General features: G+C 35.2%; 2 protein-coding genes and 1 long non-coding RNA gene across 3 annotated transcripts in view; 1 reads left to right on the top strand and 2 right to left on the bottom strand.

Annotated features, from left to right (window-relative positions):
* Nucleotides 1–18,657, top strand: part of LOC136812304 (deleted in lung and esophageal cancer protein 1-like) — a 94,562-nt gene that overhangs the window by 45,832 nt on the left and 30,073 nt on the right. The window lies entirely within an intron of this gene.
* Nucleotides 6,015–8,383, bottom strand: LOC136812335 (uncharacterized). Its single transcript, XR_010847337.1, has 3 exons — nucleotides 8,315–8,383; nucleotides 7,493–7,738; nucleotides 6,015–6,336 (listed from the first exon to the last, which is right to left on the bottom strand). It is a non-coding gene; the product is annotated as an uncharacterized lncRNA (long non-coding RNA).
* On the bottom strand, nucleotides 11,479–16,954 carry LOC136812331 (uncharacterized). The gene is made up of 4 exons (XM_067068830.1): nucleotides 16,922–16,954; nucleotides 15,958–16,012; nucleotides 13,239–13,463; nucleotides 11,479–11,814 (listed from the first exon to the last, which is right to left on the bottom strand). Exons 3-4 carry the CDS (start codon nucleotides 13,456–13,458, stop codon nucleotides 11,573–11,575), a joined length of 462 nt encoding a protein of 153 aa, XP_066924931.1. The 5' UTR covers nucleotides 13,459–13,463; nucleotides 15,958–16,012; nucleotides 16,922–16,954; the 3' UTR covers nucleotides 11,479–11,572.

The following is an 18,657-nucleotide window of genomic DNA, read 5'->3' as shown; positions in this document are numbered from 1 at the left end:
AGTGCCATAAATAAAGTTTCAAAGCTTAAAATGGTATCTTATATGAAAGCTTTGATATAGAGATGTTCTATGTAACCTTCCTTAATACAACACGAAACGATTACACAACTGGTGCAACTGTGTCTTCTTGCTAAAATAAGTTTTAAAATTGATCTATAAAAGAGTAATTAAAGCTAAGATGTGAGTGAAAATAAACAGAAAAGGATCACTTTGCAGAAATTTGGACGCTGAAAGTTTCAAAACATTCCACTTTCGTTTTTCCGCCTCATTCACGAAGCATTTTAAAAAACGAGGCATTGTGGGTACTTTTTTTTAAACTGAGAATATTTTTTCTGTCTTACTACGATGAAAACGGAATAGGAAATCACACGTGTATTCCGATCGGAGTAATAACTAATACTTATTTAGGGCTAGCCATTCGCGTTGTTCGGTTGTGGAAACCCGTTCGAGATCGTTTTATCGAAAACGTAGAAGAATCGGATTTAGAATGAAAAGTCGGCTATCTTGCAATATATACAGTACTGAAACTGACGGATATTTATATTCCATGTGTCGGATATTACTTTGACGTCTTTTGCAAATAAACGTCTTTGTCGACATTTGCAAACATAACACGAACCATTAACATGTAACATTTTATAACATACATTACAGACATTACAGACATTATAGACAAAATAGACATACTGGCAGTCCAAGTAGTCGAGGTATTTGAACTAAATATACACATACGACACACTGGTCTGGGTAGTCCAGGTAGACGAGGTATTTGAAACATATATATACACATACGACACACTGGTCTGGGTAGTCCAGGTAGTCCAGGTATTTGAAACATATATATACACATTAGACACACTGGCCCTGGGTAGTCCAAGTAGTCGAGTCGACTTTTTTTTTATAGACTAACTGACAAACGAGTTGGAGTGACTTCGCTTCCCCGGGGGCGGGCTCATAGATCCGCTACAGGGCCTATCCGTGTGGAATTATGATATGCCCTAGGGAAAGCCAGGTCATCTCGCTTACCCGTATAGAATAAAAAGGGAATCACCTAGGATAAGCCCGCTGATATGTGTCACTTAACAAAGAAACTGTGATTCCCTGACCTGTATGGGAGTAAAACCTCGATAGAAATCAAAATCAAAATCAAAACAAAAGGTAGTAAAAACCCAGGAGTAAAATCTCAAAAACCAACAATAGACCTCAAAAAATCAAAACAAAGTATAAGAGAGGGATACTCTGGTCTGGTTGGTGTATGTAGAGAATTAGCTGCAATAACTGAGGATAAACATAAGGCCTAGAGACACAGACAAGGGGAGAGCGGGGGTAGAAGATAAGGAGAGAAAAAGTCTCTACATACCTGACTGTCGAGGTATCTGAAACATATATATATACACATACGACACACTGGTCTGGGTAGTCCAAGTAGTCCAGGTATTTGAAACATATATATACACGTACGACACACTGGTCTGGGTAGTTCAAGTAGTCCAGGTATTTGAAACATATATATACACATACGACACACTGGTCTGGGTAGTCCAGGTAGACGAGGTATTTGTTGAAACATATATATACACATACGACACACTGGTCTGGGTAGTCCAAGTAGTCGAGGTATTTGAAACATATATATACACATTAGACACACTGGTCTGGGTAGTCCAGGTAGACGAGGTATTTGTTGAAACATATATATATACACATACGACACACTGGTCTGGGTAGTCCAAGTAGTCGAGGTATTTGAAACATATATATACACATACGACACACTGGTCTGGGTAGTCCAGGTAGACGAGGTATTTGTTGAAACATATATATATACACATACGACACACTGGTCTGGGTAGTCCAGGTAGTCGAGGTATTTGTTGAAACATATGTACACATGGCCCCATACGACACACTGGTCTGGGTAGTCCAAGTAGTCGAGGTATTTGAAACATATATATACACATACGACACACTGGTCTGGGTAGTTCAGGTAGTCGAGGTATTTGAAACATATATATACACATGGCCCCATACGACACACTGGCCTGGGTAGTCCAGGTAGTCCAGGTAGTCCAGGTATTTGAAACATATATATACACATACGACACACTGGTCTGGTACACATACGACACACTGGTCTGGGTAGTCCAGGTAGTCGAGGTATTTGTTGAAACATATGTACACATGGCCCCATACGACACACTGGTCTGGGTAGTCCAAGTAGTCGAGGTATTTGAAACATATATATACACATACGACACACTGGCCTGGGTAGTCCAAGTAGTCGAGGTATTTGAAACATATATATACACATGGCCCCATACGACACACTGGCCTGGGTAGTCCAGGTAGTCCAGGTATTTGAAACATATATATACACATACGACACACTGGTCTGGGTAGTTCAAGTAGTCGAGGTATATGTATACACATACAACACACTGGTCTGGGTAGTTCAAGTAGTCGAGGTATTTGAAACATATATACACATGGCCCCATACGACACACTGGTCTGGGTAGTCCAAGTAGTCGAGGTATTTGAAACATATATACACATGGCCCCATACGACACACTGGTCTGGGTAGTCCAAGTAGTCGAGGTATTTGAAACATATATACACATGGCCCCATACGAGGGTAGTCCAAGTAGTCGAGGTATTTGAAACATATATATATATACACATACGACACACTGGACTGGGTAGTCGAAGTAGACGAGGTATTTTAGATGGGGTAACTTTACTTTAATTCTTTTCCCAATTCGAATTTCAGTTTAAAAAAATTATTTTTATACGAAACTCATCCTTTCAATAATTTTAAAATTTAGTCAATTTTCACCCTGATATTGTTTTTACATTTTTCATGATTTGCAAAAAAGTATCGGAAAGCACAGTTCATTCTTCATTCACGAAAATAAGTACCGCAATAAATTAATACGACTAATGAATGTTCTGCAGGTGGGGAAAGTTTTCCATAACTTTATGAAGAGAACAACAGAAGGAAGAAGAAGAACAGGACAAACCTGTCGGGGAAGAAAAAACTTTTGAATTTGAAATGAATTATAGGCGAGATTTCCCTCAATGTACGACCTACGTGTAAAGCTTAAAGCATGTAACTAATAGCACAAAAATAACTAGGAAACAGACAAAGATACATTTATAATGAATTCGACTTAATTTCATTTATAAAAAATTGAAATTAGTACTACAAGCTTTAAAAATTAAAAAGAAAAATACCCTAAATAAAATTAAATTTAAAACAAAGCCAAAAATTCTATGCAATACGACCCTGAAACCTATTTGTTTTACTGTTTGCCAAAATGAGTGAACTAATTTTTGGTCAAAATTCGGTCAATTATCTTGATTATAGCCCTGCAATGCAACTGTCAATCATTTTTAAGAAAACTGATTGAATGATTAATGTTACGTGGCCGGCCAATATTTCTCCATAGTGACCAGTTATGAAATTGACATCATTAAAATGTCAATTACTTTTATTACTTTATTTTTGCAGGGCTATAAATGGATTATTAACCTCAGAAGCCGGTCTCTCTTGCAATAGCTTTCAGAAAATGCCATTGCTTCAACTAAATTTATCCCTTACAGATAACTTTCAATAAAATTTCAAAAAAAGCCAGCAAAAGAAAACAAAAGAAACTTGTACAATGGATGGTATGTAAAATTTACAAAGTAATTTTAAAGCAATATGCTTTAATCGTAGAAATTTTAGCGAGACTTAATTTTAGCGTTTTAGCGAGTTTTCCCTATTTTCGCTAAAATAAATCTCGCTAAAACACGCCGAATCGCCAGATCGCTAAAATTTATCCACGCGAAATTTCTGGTTATATTGCCTTGACACATTTTTATCAATAGGAAGGGTTTTAGTGCAAAGAAATGCTAGAAAACGAGAGCAATCAATAATGTAATACGAGTATTCGCTAAAATTAATCCACGCGAAATTTTTTGAAATCGTGATTCGCTAAAATAAATCCAAAAAAAATCAAGATTTTCCTGACTCGCTAATATGTGTATATATATATATGTTTCAAATACCTCGACTACTTGGACTACCCAGACCAGTGTACGTCGTATTGGGCCATGTATATATATGTTTCAAATACCTGGACTACTTGGACTACCCAGGCCAGTGTGTCGTATGTGTATATATATGTTTCAAATACCTCGACTACTTGGACTACCCAGGCCAGTGTGTCGTATGTGTATATATGTCTCAAATACCTCGACTACTTGGACTACCCAGACCAGTGTGTCGTATATGTATATATATGTTTCAAATACCTCGACTACTTGGACTACCCATACCAATGTGTCGTATGTGTATATATGTTTCAAATACCTCGTCTACCTGGACTACCCAGACCAGTGCGTCGTATTGGGCCATGTATATATATGTTTCAAATACCTCGACTACTTGGACTACCCAGACCAGTGTGTCGTATGGGGCCATGTGTATATATGTTTCAAATACCTGGACTACTTGGACTACCCAGACCAGTGTGTCGTACGTGTATATATGTCTCAAATACCTCGTCTACCTGGACTACCCAGACCAGTGCGTCGTATTGGGCCATGTATATATATGTTTCAAATACCTCGACTACTTGGACTACCCAGGCCAGTGTGTCGTATGGGGCCATGTGTATATATGTTTCAAATACCTGGACTACTTGGACTACCCAGACCAATGTGTCGTATGTGTATATATGTTTCAAATACCTCGTCTACCTGGACTACCCAGACCAGTGCGTCGTATTGGGCCATGTATATATATGTTTCAAATACCTCGACTACTTGGACTACCCAGACCAGTGTGTCGTATGGGGCCATGTGGACTACCCAGACCAGTGTGTCGTATGTGGCCATGTGTATATATGTTTCAAATACCTCGAATACTTGGACTACCCAGACCAGTGTGTCGTATGTGTATATATATATATGTTTCAAATACCTCGACTACTTGGACTACCCAGGCCAATGTGTCGTATGTGTATATTCAAATACCTCGACTACTTGGACTACCCAGACCAGTGTGCGTCGTATTGGGCCATGTATATATATGTTTCAAATACCTGGACTACCTGGACTACCCAGACCAGTGTGTCGTACGTGTATATATATGTTTCAGATACCTCGACTACCTGGACTACCCAGACCAGTGTGTCGTACGTGTATATATATGTTTCAAATACCTCGACTACTTGGACTACCCAGACCAGTGTGTCGTATGTGTATATTTAGTTCAAATACCTCGACTACTTGGACTGCCAGTATGTCTATTTTGTCTATAATGTCTGTAATGTCTGTAATGTATGTTATAAAATGTTACATGTTAATGGTTCGTGTTATGTTTGCAAATGTCGACAAAGAAGTTTATTTGCAAAAGACGTCAAAGTAATATCCAACACATGGAATATAAATATCCGTCAGTTTCAGTACTGTATCTATTGCAAGATAGCCGAAAAGCCTTATGGACGACCTACGGAAAAAAAATTTGGAAGGGGTTTGAAGGGTAGCGAGGGCTGACCAAGTATTAAGATCTGGTTGTTGAATCCATTAAATAAAGTCTTAATACATGGGGGAAAAGGTCATATTAAAACTTAAAGAATACGAAACATAATTTTGATAACAATATGTTTTTTTTTCTGTTTTAAATTGATGATAATTAATGCCATACCATATAGTCAAAATTAAATTAAATTACGCAATAGTGAAATAAGCAAGTTCTTCTGCGTTGAGCAGAGCCCATATAGTGCTCTATACCAACAAAATATGTAAACGGAAATGAATAGACTTCATAACCTTGTTATTAAAAAAATAAACCACACTACTGCCAGTTTCACGCATAAACGATTGCCGAGTGCGAAACTACTTTAAAGTTAAACCATAAAGCTTATAAAATGCTGAAGATAAGAACACCTTGAATGTTATATTCATGCTTAATTAAAACTATAAATTTAGGAACATTCAACTGATTCAAAAGTTTTTAACGTTTTTATAAAAAAAAAATTTAAATTGTTGGTTGCATCGAATCTCATGGTGGTGGTGGTGGAGGGCAATTTGCCTCTACATCATCGCTCGATTGTTTCTTGAATTCACACTTATCAAATACAGTGGCACACAAATAATTGTCATCCCAACCATCATTATTTGGCTGGTCAGCATCCGTCCACTGGATACAATCTTTGCCAACGATTGGGTCTTCCATTGACCATTCAAAGAGGTAACGGACTTTCGTGGGGTACACAAAGGAAGTTATCATCCCAACCATCCGTATCATCATTCTCGATAATTCTTATGCACCGCATACTAGGTATGGGACCTGAATGTGAAAATTGGAAATCAAAATTTTAAAGTACATTTTTATGATTAATTATTATATGAACATCAAAGGTTTTTGAAACCATTCGGATGTTCTTGACTTTTGAATTTTTGATCTAGAAATGTTCTTTTAAAATGTTCTTATTATCTCATTATTTTTTTTCATTTTCTTATAAGAAAGTTGGTGAAATTTCAAATGTTACTCATTTGTTTTTAACTTCTTTTGGCCATTAAAGCCTCACTGCATAACACTCATCGCCCTTCTTAATAGCCGTCATTGGCGGCTTGGTGGCGTTTTTAGGCCACCGGCCGGCGTAAAAAGCGGCGTTAATTTTGTGACCGCTTACTCGTATATTTAAGAAGGAGAAGAAGAAGTTATCCATTTTTTTGCTATTCGTCCAAAACTTCCGAAACAGTATCGGAACTTCAATGAAATTTTCAACAATTTACCGGTCAACATTATCACAACGGACCTTTTTTTGGCGTATACTCAAAAGTGATCTAATTTTCCTTATTCGGCTTATTCGGGAAACTCCGCCTGTCTTATGTCACAAACCTGGATATCCAAACTGTAAAATTCTGTAAATGTTCTATATTTCGGCTATTTATCGCTTGATCTTCCTAATGGTTTGCTTTTACCCAGGTTCATTGAATTTTTATCTACAAGCAATTATTTATATGAACAAAGTATAGTGGGGTCTACATAACTCGAGCCCATTCGGGGAGCACAAATTTGTTCGAGTTACGGGAAAGTTTTTTAAAAGAGACAATAAAGCTTGCTCGAGTAAAGGAGACATTCGAGTTATAGAGGTTCGAATTAAAGAGACTCTACTGTATGTTAAATAGTGAAAAAAATGGTAAGGTAAGAAAGACTCTACTGTATGTAATAGCTATCGGACAGTTGCGAGTTCAATATGAGAAAAAGGAAAAAAGCACAGGGCACTTCTGTAGCAAAGTGATGTTAGATTGCTGCTACCGCTACAATGCAACAACATGTTTTCGTCAATTTAAAAATACAAGATATATTGTATTCTTTTTAACCAATCAGATTGCATATATTTTTTGGTTTACCGATGAATACCACGTGGTAAACCAGAAAAATCAATAAAAGAAGATAGATACCCAGGAAACTATCTCACAAAAAAAGGATAACTCACCTGCACTGCTCCATTGCATTCCAATCTCCTTAAAGTTTGCTTTCTGTTGACAAAAGTAATTATTATTCCAATCATGATCGTTCGGCTCAGTAATCTCGATACACGTCATATCAGCGATAGGGCCATTTTCAGACCATGAGAAACCATCTTTCCACGGTGGAAATTTACAACGGCAACTACCCAAAACTCGTGATCCAAAAGAGATATACCCAAGAATAAAAATGATTTTTAACATTTTTTTGTCTTCTAAAAGAAATGGAGAAAATAGATCAAGAACTTTCATGTTTTTTATAAGAACCAATAAATTTGACTCAGGCTGGGCTGTTCTTAATGTTTTTGAAATTTTCAGGCTTAAAATGCTCTTATGATGCTCTTAATACGCTTAGTTTCTTAAAATTGGTTTAAATCTGTTAAAATCAGTACTTTATCCGCAATTTCTGAAATCTGAGACTCAGATTGTTCTTAATTTGTTCTTAGGTTTTTGCCAATTTTCAGTTCTTATAAAAAAGCGTGTCGTGATTTTAAAGTAAGAATTGATTTGAAAGGGTTAGCCATCTGTTCTTATACCCAACGCGTTGTTAAAATTTCATATTTGAGTTTGGGGGCGGTACGGGCGGCTTTTTGTGTGAGAGAACAATCGGCGAGGGTGGTTTTATAGAGGGTAATGTTTATTAAAGGAGACTACGTTGTTTAAAAACATATTTTTGAGGTTTAAAAGACATAATTATTAGGGTTTCTAAAAAATTGAGGAGGCAATGCCTATCCCCTGGCCCCAGTACTTACTATTCATCTTTGAAATTTAGAAAGTCAACATTTTCTTACCTTATGTGTCTGATGAATTCAATAAACCGATCTTTGTCTTTTCGTGTTTCCTTTTGAACTGATGCTCCATGATACATGCATGCGTACTTATACAGCTTTTTAATCCGTTATACAATTTTTGTATCTTTGAAGGGTTTCCAAAGTTCTCTCTCATTGGTCCCTCTATAAAGAATAGAAGATTATTTTTGTTCCTGTTATGAAGATTTCACATTATTGCATGGCCAGGAAAAACAACATTCTTGTAAAGTATCAAGAAAATTGTTGCCGCGGATAAAAAATAATTGATGCCGCGTTCTGACGTGTCTTTTCCTGTTGCGCTAATTATAAATCTTTTTTTTTTTTTTTGGATTATCATTTACGTTCGTCTGTAAGTAATAAGGTTCGCATTTTTTATAACAACATCAAAATTTTGTAGTCTTTGAATGTTCTTATATTAAAGTGTTCCTATTCTTAGTATTTTGTTCTATAAATGCAGTGTTATGTTCTATAATGTTCTTAAATGTTTAATCTGGAAGCCTTTGGAAAAAACTTTCTTTGGATTGATCTCATTGTTCTCCGCTCTTTGCCACAACACAACGCCAAAAATGTTTAAAATCAAAACACCATGGTTGAACTGATTAAACTTAAACTGTGTCTGTTTGGTAATTTTTAGTGAGTTAAACCACAGTGTAAATAATCAAATCTTATTTGCATTTCCTCAGATTGCTCTTCTTTTAAGAAGACTTTATTCTTACAATGAAACGCTTGGTGAATTATGATTGTTCACATCTACTTATTAAAGCCGGTGCCGAAAAAATTAATTAGGTTATGACAAGACAATTTATTTTCGTATTCCAATTCCTTTTCTTTGTAATAATTGTTTCCTGTTGACTGGTACATTTTCTCGTTGGTTAGCCCTTACTGACCACTTAAATATCTGGTTCTTCAACAACAGGCCCAATGTTTCAAAAATAAAATTGTTAATGTAGAGTACCTGTTGTTTCTTTCACACCCATGTTTTAAAAGGTAGATATGATAAAAGAAATGTAAGAAGCAACGTAAAGGGGACACTTTCAATGATTTTGAAATAGGAACATTTGGAAACCGACCCCAGTGGATACTCCACTCCTTCCAATGTTCCATTCAGTTCCTTAGATGGCCGGTTGGCCGTGGATTCCGTGAAAACAATCGAAGGACTTTCTAAAAATATTAGATCACTGGGTTATCCACATAAAATATTGACTCTATCTATGCCTATGACATGTAATTAAATATGTAATTGTAAGCAACGTAAAAAACATGAACCTATAATATCGACATGGAACCATTCAAAAAGTACGTACACTCCAAAGTAATTAAAATTCGACCCTCCCCTTGTACGCTCGCGTGCGCTTTGAGAATACCCCCTTCTGCGTACGCTTTGAGAGTCCCCCCCCCCTCGGAGAAAAATTTAAATTATAACAGAAATTGACTGACGCAAGTTCGCTCTTGATTTTAATGATATAAATTTTTCAAGACAATACATACAATACATAGTTAAAGAAACTTCAAGATTATCATAGGTTGATATAATATAGATAACAGTAAGATGGGTTCCAAGGTTTCTTGTATTTTGATTTTTCAAATAGAAAGTTAAGAAAAAGCTTGAAAAAAAATGCAAATCGTACGTACATTTCTTGATTTACCCCCCTCCTCCCACGTACGTTTTCGTACGCTTTTCGAAGGTGGGATTCAATTACTCAAAGCTCATGAAGCTGAAAGACTTTCGCCTGCAGCCCAATATTTTTATATAAAATGAGCAAAATATTTTATCTTAACCTTTGAACTGCAACACAATTAAAATTGAATAATCCTTTTTTTTGTGGAACAAACTTTTAAGTGTTAAGTGTCGAGGGTCGAAAGCCCTGGGGGCTACCAAAAATTTCATGAATATTTGGGTAGAACTTAAAACTCAGGGGGGGGCATTTTTTGCCTGGGACTTAAACCCAGGCTGACGCTATACTCATGGTATTTTTGTCAATCAAAGCGTTATATTCTTTTATAGTTTGCTCTTATAAAAAGACACGTGTCTCTGTTTCAAACGCGAAAGTTCGAGGTAAAAAAGAACATGATATGAATCAAATTACAGTGGAATCTCTTTGACTTTAATTTCTCATGAACAAGTTTCATGGTCCCTTCAGTTAATAATGCCTTATATACCTCCATAGCTCCAAATTTCCTTAACTCGAACATATTTGTGTTCCCCGTGTGTATTCGATTTATAGGGACTCCACACTGCAATAACTTGTTTAGCTATTCGGGCATCTGAAAGGTGGGGATTCTAACGGAAAAATGTCGATAATATTTATCCAGAAGACTTTCTATGAAAACTGCAGAGCAAAAATTGATAATTATACAATGAGGAAACTCTCTCCTCGTCATTGCTTCATCAGTATCTTAAATTATAGTTTGAATTCGAAAGAAAGCTTTTGAACTTCAATTTTTAAGGTTTTATTTGAATGATAATTCTTAAAGTCTTAAAGTCCTTGCTCGGAGGAGACAGGAGGTGTTAAATTTAAAGTATACGAAGCATAATTTTGATGACACTTTTCTTTTTTAATTTAAATTAGTAATAATTAATGCCTTAGTTAAATAATAACATTAAATTTAATAAAATGTAATAAAAATAATTAGCAATTTCTTAAATTACACTCTGGCTAAGTTGAGTTCGAACGAGAAGGACTCTGTTCAGACTGTCATTGAAATAGAGGATGGTTTGAATTAAAGCCGGTCTCCACTTTGCGCGCGCTGCGATCGCAACTTTGGCTTCAATCATTTTTGCTTGGAGAAAAGATTACGTCATAAAAACGCAGCGCGCGCTTGGAAGCGTTCGTTACGTCATCTCGCACCAATGGAGTTGCTTCATTTTTTTTTTGACCAATAGCGTGGAAGCTTTGCTCGAAGAAGAGCGATTGCAGCGCGCGCAAGTAGAGACCGGACTTTATAGAGAGTATTTTATATTATACCACTCCCAACTGAAGGAACTAATATTTTAGTTCGAATTGCAGAAAAATTCGAATCATAATGGTTCGAATTAAAGAGAGTTGACTATTTATTTAAAATTTTAACGAACCTGTTCACTTTTTAAAAGATTTTAAACCCAACAATATAAAGAAAGTAGATTATTTAACAAAATAAATTTGTCCATCCTACTGATAAAATAGAATTTCATCAAAATCAAAAAATAAACAAATTTGAACTCTTCCCCATCTTTTTTCACTGCGTTCGATGATGTTTTTTTTATGGTGCCGTGATATGATTGTCAATAGGGAATGTGTCTGCACACAAATAATTGTTGTCCCAACGATGTCCGACTGGCTGGGATCCCGTCCACTGGATACAATCTTTGCCAGTGATTTGGCCAGAAAATGACCATTCAAAGATGTACGGACTCCAATGAGGTACACAAAGGTAGTTATCATCCCAGCCATGCGGGTCATTAGGTTCGACAATTCTTGTACATCGCTTGTCGGCTATGGGACCTAAATGTGAAAAAGAAAATAAAAAGAAATGAGTTTGCTTTGCTGCTTGACTACTACCAATACCAACTATTTATATCAACTGAAATCAAAATTATGACCCGTTTCTCCCTCTTACCTTAAAAGGTTGGACTATAGTCGTTCGAGAAGCTGTTTTTTTTTTAATTCTTTATTTCTCATCTTTTGTATATCTTTTGATTTTTGGACCTGCCCGGTGGGGTGGAGGTCCTATAAATTCACCTCTGTCCGTTCGTCCGTTCGTTACCAGCTTTTCTCGAGATTGAATCATAGGAATCATTTGATTTTTGGTACAAAGGTGCAAAACGGTGGTGGCCAAAATGTGACGGAGCCTGATTTTCGTAAACAAATTTTTTTGGGCAAATTTGGGCCAAAAAACGGCTAAAAAATGGGTTTTTTGGACTTTGTGAAAAATTGGATCATTGATTTTTTCTGATTTTTTGCATGAAAGTAGGGTACCATCATAGGTAAAAGATGGCTCAAGCAGATTTTTGCAAAAAAATTTATTTGGCTTAAAAAACGCATGTTTATCTATAAGAATCACTATTAATAAGCATACATTAATGTTCTTAGTCAAACTACTCAATTTTTTTATGAGATAGATGTTTTTTTTGCTCACGAGGGCTTATTTTTGAAGCATATGTGTGTTTAAACATGAAATTTTGGTTGCTTGGCGTGTTTTTATAGAAAAACTGGCCAAATTCGATATTTTTTTATAAGCACATTATCAATTACTTAGGTGTTAGCTTTTCTCGAGATTGGCTCTTTCATTCTTTATGATTTTTTGCACAAAGATGCATAACTATAAACCCTCGAATGTGACTGAGCCCGATTTTCGAAAAAAAAATGTTTTTGGACGAATTTGGGCCAAAAAACGGCTAAAAAAAGGGTTTTTTGGACATCGTTGTTTTTTTCTGATTTTTTGCATGAAAATAGGTAAAAGATGGGTCAAGCAGATTTTTGTAAAAAGACTTTTCAGCTCAAAAACGCATCTTTATCTATAAGAATCACTATTAATAAGCATACATCAATGTTCTTAGCCAAATTACTCAATTTTTTGATGAGATAGATGTCTTTTTATGCTCACGAAGTCTTGAATATAAAAGAATATTTCAAGAGCATAAAATTTTGGTTTCTAAACGTTTTTTTTATAAGAAACAAACGACTAATTTTAATAAATCGTAACTATTTGTGTTCTGAATGATTGTTTAACGTTCATGCTCACGTAGATATCAATTATATATGTGTTAAATGCATAACCAGGTAGGTCCATAAAAGTATCACTTGTTTCTTGTTGATTATTATTCTACTCCTGAATATTCTATTCTTTTCGAAGAGCATAAAACTGCTATTCAATTTGAATTTATACTCTGCCTTTTCGGTCAAGGTGGAAAAAATGTTTGTCTTACCAGTAGAACTCCATTCCATCCCGATGTCATTACTAACACAGAAGAAATTATTATCCCATTGAGGTTGAGGTTCGTCTTCTTCGGTGATCGCGGTACAAGTCATCCCAGTGATTTCGCCGTTTTCGGACCATTGGAAATTTGCTGGCCACTCAGGAAACGGATCACAGAAAGCGTTTGAACAGAGTACACAATATCCGAGAATGAAAATAATCTTCAACATTTTGTCTAAAGTAAAATTGAAAATATACAGTGGAAATTTATTCGAATTATGGAAATTTCAAGCTAGGGAAACTGGTTTATCAGGCATTTTTTATTAAAAGACTAGAAAACATTCTAGATTATAGGAGTTATAAAGATTTAACTTTTACCCAGCCTTAGTTTGGCGTAAATTGAAGTGTAAAACAACGTACGACGTTTTCGTTAAAGCAATGACAAATTAATAAGTTTTATATGATTAGATTTCTTGTTTGGAGAAAAGTATTTCCAGGAAGATTTTCATTCGTAGTTTTCTAAACGATTGAAAATGGTGATAAACCCTTTAAAGAAAAAGCTCGACCCAAAACGATCCTAGTTTCTTCATTGAAATATTTTCTCTTCAAGTTTGATAATTGATGTTGATCGACATCATCTTAGCTGTGTGTTATTCTTATATCCAGAGTCTTGATATATACTGATCTCCTTTCTTCATACTACACTATTGAATTGAATAACAGATCTATACTGAAGTCGTTTTTATACATCTTTTTAATTTATAGTTTTTAGAGAAAACCTATAACACTTGAAGAAATTAAAAAGCGTTTCTCTCATTGGTCTATTTTAGAAGATTATTTTTGTCGTTTTGAATAATTCCTGTTACGAAATTAAGTTACGGTACCGGGGAAAAAAGTAATTGCTTTATTTGATGTGTAACGGTTTGAAAAGAACAATAAAAGTCGATGCAAAGAATTAAATAATTGATTGCGTTCCGCGTGCTGATTGTTATTTCCTTGTTGATTTAAAAAAGCGGTTTTTTATTTGTTGTCAGCTCAAGTGTGTACCATAATGTGTATAACATCTATCCGGAGCCAGCCGGTGACTGAAATTCAATACACTGTGGATGAGGTGAGAGTGTGCTGGCCTTGCTCCCTAGTGGTTCGTGCCGGATTAACGCACTTGAACCAAAACTGAGTGTTTCATGTCCACGGCAGTATTATAAACAATAGGTCGCCTCGATTTTTCACAAAAAACTCTGTACAGGGTGTCCCTAATTAAAGTATCGAGTTTGAACATGCTATTGAGTAGAAAGGTTTGTGTGTGTTATCGCTAATAATGAATAATGAATACACACATAAAAGTTTCTACTCATAGTTGTGTTTCGACGCGATACTTTAATTAGGGACACCCTGTATTGTTTAAGTAAGTCTTGCTACCGTAGATTGAGGCCATTCTTTCGCTTTTGGTTGTGCCAAAGTGAAGCCCTTTCTCTTTAAATTACATTGTTGAGTAGGCAAAGACGAATCTAGTTTTGCCTTTAGTGTCATACTTTTGATACGAATGTAGATTATAATTCAACCGTTTGTATTGTTTAGACCTGACGAAGACCTGCACCAAGCAGGTCGAAATATTGTTTACACGAAAAATATATACATAATGACCATTAAAATGTTATTTAAATTAGAATCTAGTTTTGTCATTACTCTACTGGAAGGTTGAACCCACAACCGTACACACCATAGCTATTATGTTCTGCACGTTTTTTTATAAGAACATTCAAATTTTTTAAGCCTCTTTTGTTATTAATTTTTGAGTTTTAGGACTAAAAATGATCTTAACATGTTCTTATTTTCACCATTTTGTAAGTATTTTTGTCATTTTACTTAGAAATCGGGAAATTTAGGGTCAGCAAAGCCTTAAAATGTTCTTAACTTGTTCTTAAAATATTTTGGCCATCCAAGCCTTTTTGGACCTACCTGGAGGTCCTATAAATTAAATTTTGTCCGTTCGTTTGTCCGTCTGTCCGTCTGTTACCAGCTTTTCTCGAGATTTGCTCATTAATTGTTTCTGATTTTTGGCACAAAAGGTGCAAAAAAGTTATGCCCGAAATATGACGGTCGCCCGGCCGAAAAAAATGCTAGAAATTTACCGGAAAACCAGTTTTTACATACCGATGACATTTAGCTTTTTTTGATTTTCAATTGAACTAATTATTCTAGTATCGGATATTGTCTCTCTGATTCTAGTATCCATAATTCCTCAGAAATCGCCGGAAGAGCCGAAGACCACTAGGAAAACATTCGCTCGTCCATTCTTTTTTCACGATCTTTTCTTTAAACTACAGTCGACTTTCCATAACTCGAACCTCCTCAACTCGATGATCTCCATAACCTCGAACAATTTTTCCGGTCTATTGAGAAGATTCTTAGGCTACACGTTTTTTTTTTATAAGGAACCTTCACTTTGCTCTGACCTTTGTTGCTCTTACGTTTTCTTTCTTTCGTAAGAATTAGCGCGAACTTCTTTTTTTTTTATATTTTCAGAGTTTAAATTTCCTTAACGAACCGAAACGATTCTATTATCCTAAACTTTTTTCTCACTATACGATAAACTTTTCCTAGGCGTTTCTTCTCTATTAAACTTTCCTACTTTCTCCCTACTTTCTCTAACTTTAAATCATCAGGTAGGTCCAATCAGCGTTCTGGCTTGTGTTCTTATATAGTTTGCTCTTATAAAAAACGCCTACCTTCCTTTGCATTACCGATGGTGCATTGTTGAAGCACAACCCAGTATCCTCATTCCTGAAAAAGATTTTTATTTTGATTTAAAAAAAATGTCGGTAAATCTCATTTCATAATGTGATTAACTACCTACGTGACTACCAGGAAATGAAATACACGTTTTTTTATAAGAGCATCCAAAATTTTTGAAGACTTCGGATGTTCTTAGCTTTTTTAGTTTTAAGCCTAAAAATGTTTTTAAGACATGTTCTTATTTTCGCCATTTTTTGATTATTTTTGTTTATTTTTATAAGAAATCGGGTGCTTTAGAGTCTGCAAAGCCTTGAAATGTTCTTAACTTGTTCTTAATATTTTGGCCATCGAAACCTTATGTTTTTATATAGTTTGTACTTAAAAACTTGTATAACGATATGTTAATGATATAACTAGGTCACAGTGTGGATCTAAACCACACTGAAACGACCGCCTTCCATTATGCATCACGCTCGCGAAAGAGCGCGCGCACAATATTAGCGCCTACATGTCATCTCCAGTACATTTTAGATTATTCATTGAAAACAGATTACAACATAGTCATTTTTCATGTCTCGATTATTCAATTCCGAATAAAAGACATTCAGCGAAAAAAAAGAGAAACACCTGGGTAATCTAGTTAAAAAACTCGAAAGTAAAATGGTAGACAAAGTAACGAGCCAAGGCAAAACGAGATTAGCGTACCACTATAAAAGAAACCGCCTCCGGCGGTCGATGAGGTGGAAAAAGCACTAACGACCGACTGATCTACTTTCAAAATGGATGTTATTTGAATGAATAAATTTAAATGAATAATTTCATGAAGAAAACTTAGAGATTTTAGTCTTCGATGCCAAAAGCTTCAGAACATTTTAAGAACAACCCAATTCAGGGTCATTTCTTCAAATCATTTTAAAAGGATTGAAAGATTCATTTTTGAAACCTCAAGTGACTAACATAAGAATCAAGTTGTGTTTCTATTCTCTTCTTTTTGTTGTTTTTGTTTTTTTGTATCCAAAACAAAATTTAAGATTTGTCAAGAAGATTTCCAATGTTTTTTCCTCTTTGAAATTAGATTCTAATTAGGTTGTGACGTCTGACTAATATTTTTTTGTGTGTGATAATTACAGTATTCACATCCACCTATCATGTCCTTGATGAAAAATGTTAAGAATAAATATCCCTTATTTGAGTTTTTGATTTTTCTAAAACAACGATGCATTGTAGGATTGTTTCGGGGGTATTACAATAGAATTCCCTCGAGGAATTCCTAAGAGATTTATATTGTAATACCCCCGAAATAATCCCCCATTGCATCGCTTTTTTAGAAAAATCAAAAACCCCGATAAGATTTATTACACAAAGTCGTATTTTATTTTCCTACACGTTTTTTTATAAGAACAAACTACATTAGTGCGGGATCTGAAAAATTTAAATTCAATAAAGATTCCACTAAAATGCTCTTAAACTGCTGAAATAAGAAAAAGTTGAGAATCCTTTTTGAACTTAAAACCCGAAAAGTTAGTAACAACAAGGAGTTTTAAAAATTGACGGCAAAAATATGTACTGATTATTCAAACGGCTATATTTGTTCTTTTAACAGGTTAAGACAGAAATAAATCAAATCCTGAATGTACAACGTGCTGTCTCGGGGACAAGGGATATTGTCTCTCTGATAACAATAGATTTGTGTTTGGTATCGAATCTAGAATCTAACGCTGGAAGAAGGGGAAATCCTTTTAGGCATTTATTTTAAGTTATCAAGGCACAAGCATTAACTGACACTAGATGTAATAAGTGACAAAACCGTGGTTGGCTTCTTGATTACCTTACGCAAAACAATTAGAGATTGAAAACGTATTCTAATACAATTTGCCTTCCAGATCATGAAACGAACGATCGACTTAGAATGTCGAGAGATGCCTGTAGCTTCCTCATAGCCTAACACAAGGGACATCTTTCAATCGACTCATTGGCAGCTTCCTCGTTCCAAACCAAGACGTAATGTAATTATTATGCTTATTAAGATGGCTATAGAGTTGGTTACTATAGCAATAGCTATAAAATGGTAGATCATAAATCAACCATGACAGTACCCTAACTTATAGCCGCTATGATTAGAATTAAGAATAATGATTTTACCTGCATCTTGCAAAAACATTACCGTTTCGCAGATATCTCTTAGTTTTTCTTAAAATGTAGAGCTTCTTCTCTCAGTGGGGTGAAAATTTCTATCGAAATCTCAATGGGATAGGAATTCTATTGTTCTCAGGTCAGAAAGTCAAATGGGGATTGTTTTATAGGGCAATTTTTTAAAATAGGGGATGAAAACAAAGTGAATTATCTAGTGGGGGTCAAATTGTAGGATATTTTTTCCACCGGGACGAAAACTTTGGCCAGAAAGTTTCCAATGGATTGTTACATAGGGTGCTAGAGTTGCTCGAATTAGAAATCTAGTTCTTCCGATTATAGGAAACTTGTGGAATTTAGAGAAATGAATTCGAAAATTTCCGCAAAGATCAGTTTTTAACAATATAATAAGAACAAACTACAAAAATAATGAAAAAAATAAGATTGAAATACACGCATATTTTAAAAAATGGAAATGTTCTCTGTTAGAATTTTTCATGATGAAATTAGCCCAAGATTAAGAAGGTATACAGTTCCAGGGGATTAGCCATAATGTTGAGGAG

The sequence above is a fragment of the Clytia hemisphaerica genome, unplaced genomic scaffold (assembly GCF_902728285.1).
Source record: "Clytia hemisphaerica strain Z4C2 unplaced genomic scaffold, Clytia hemisphaerica genome assembly, whole genome shotgun sequence".
Classification (NCBI taxonomy): Eukaryota; Metazoa; Cnidaria; class Hydrozoa; order Leptothecata; family Clytiidae; genus Clytia; species Clytia hemisphaerica.
Note: the sequence above shows the minus strand (reverse complement) of the source record. Positions and strands in the feature narration are given on the sequence as shown.

What these genes read in the sequence shown, in the direction of transcription:
- LOC136812331 (XM_067068830.1), bottom strand. Translation starts at nt 13,458, where the DNA reads ATGTTGAAGATTATTTTCATTCTCGGATATTGTGTACTCTGTTCAAAC. An exon ending in GATGGAATGGAGTTCTACTG is followed by an intron (nt 11,815 to 13,238) that starts GTAAGACAAACA and finishes TTTCACATTTAG; the next exon opens with GTCCCATAGCCGACAAGCGA.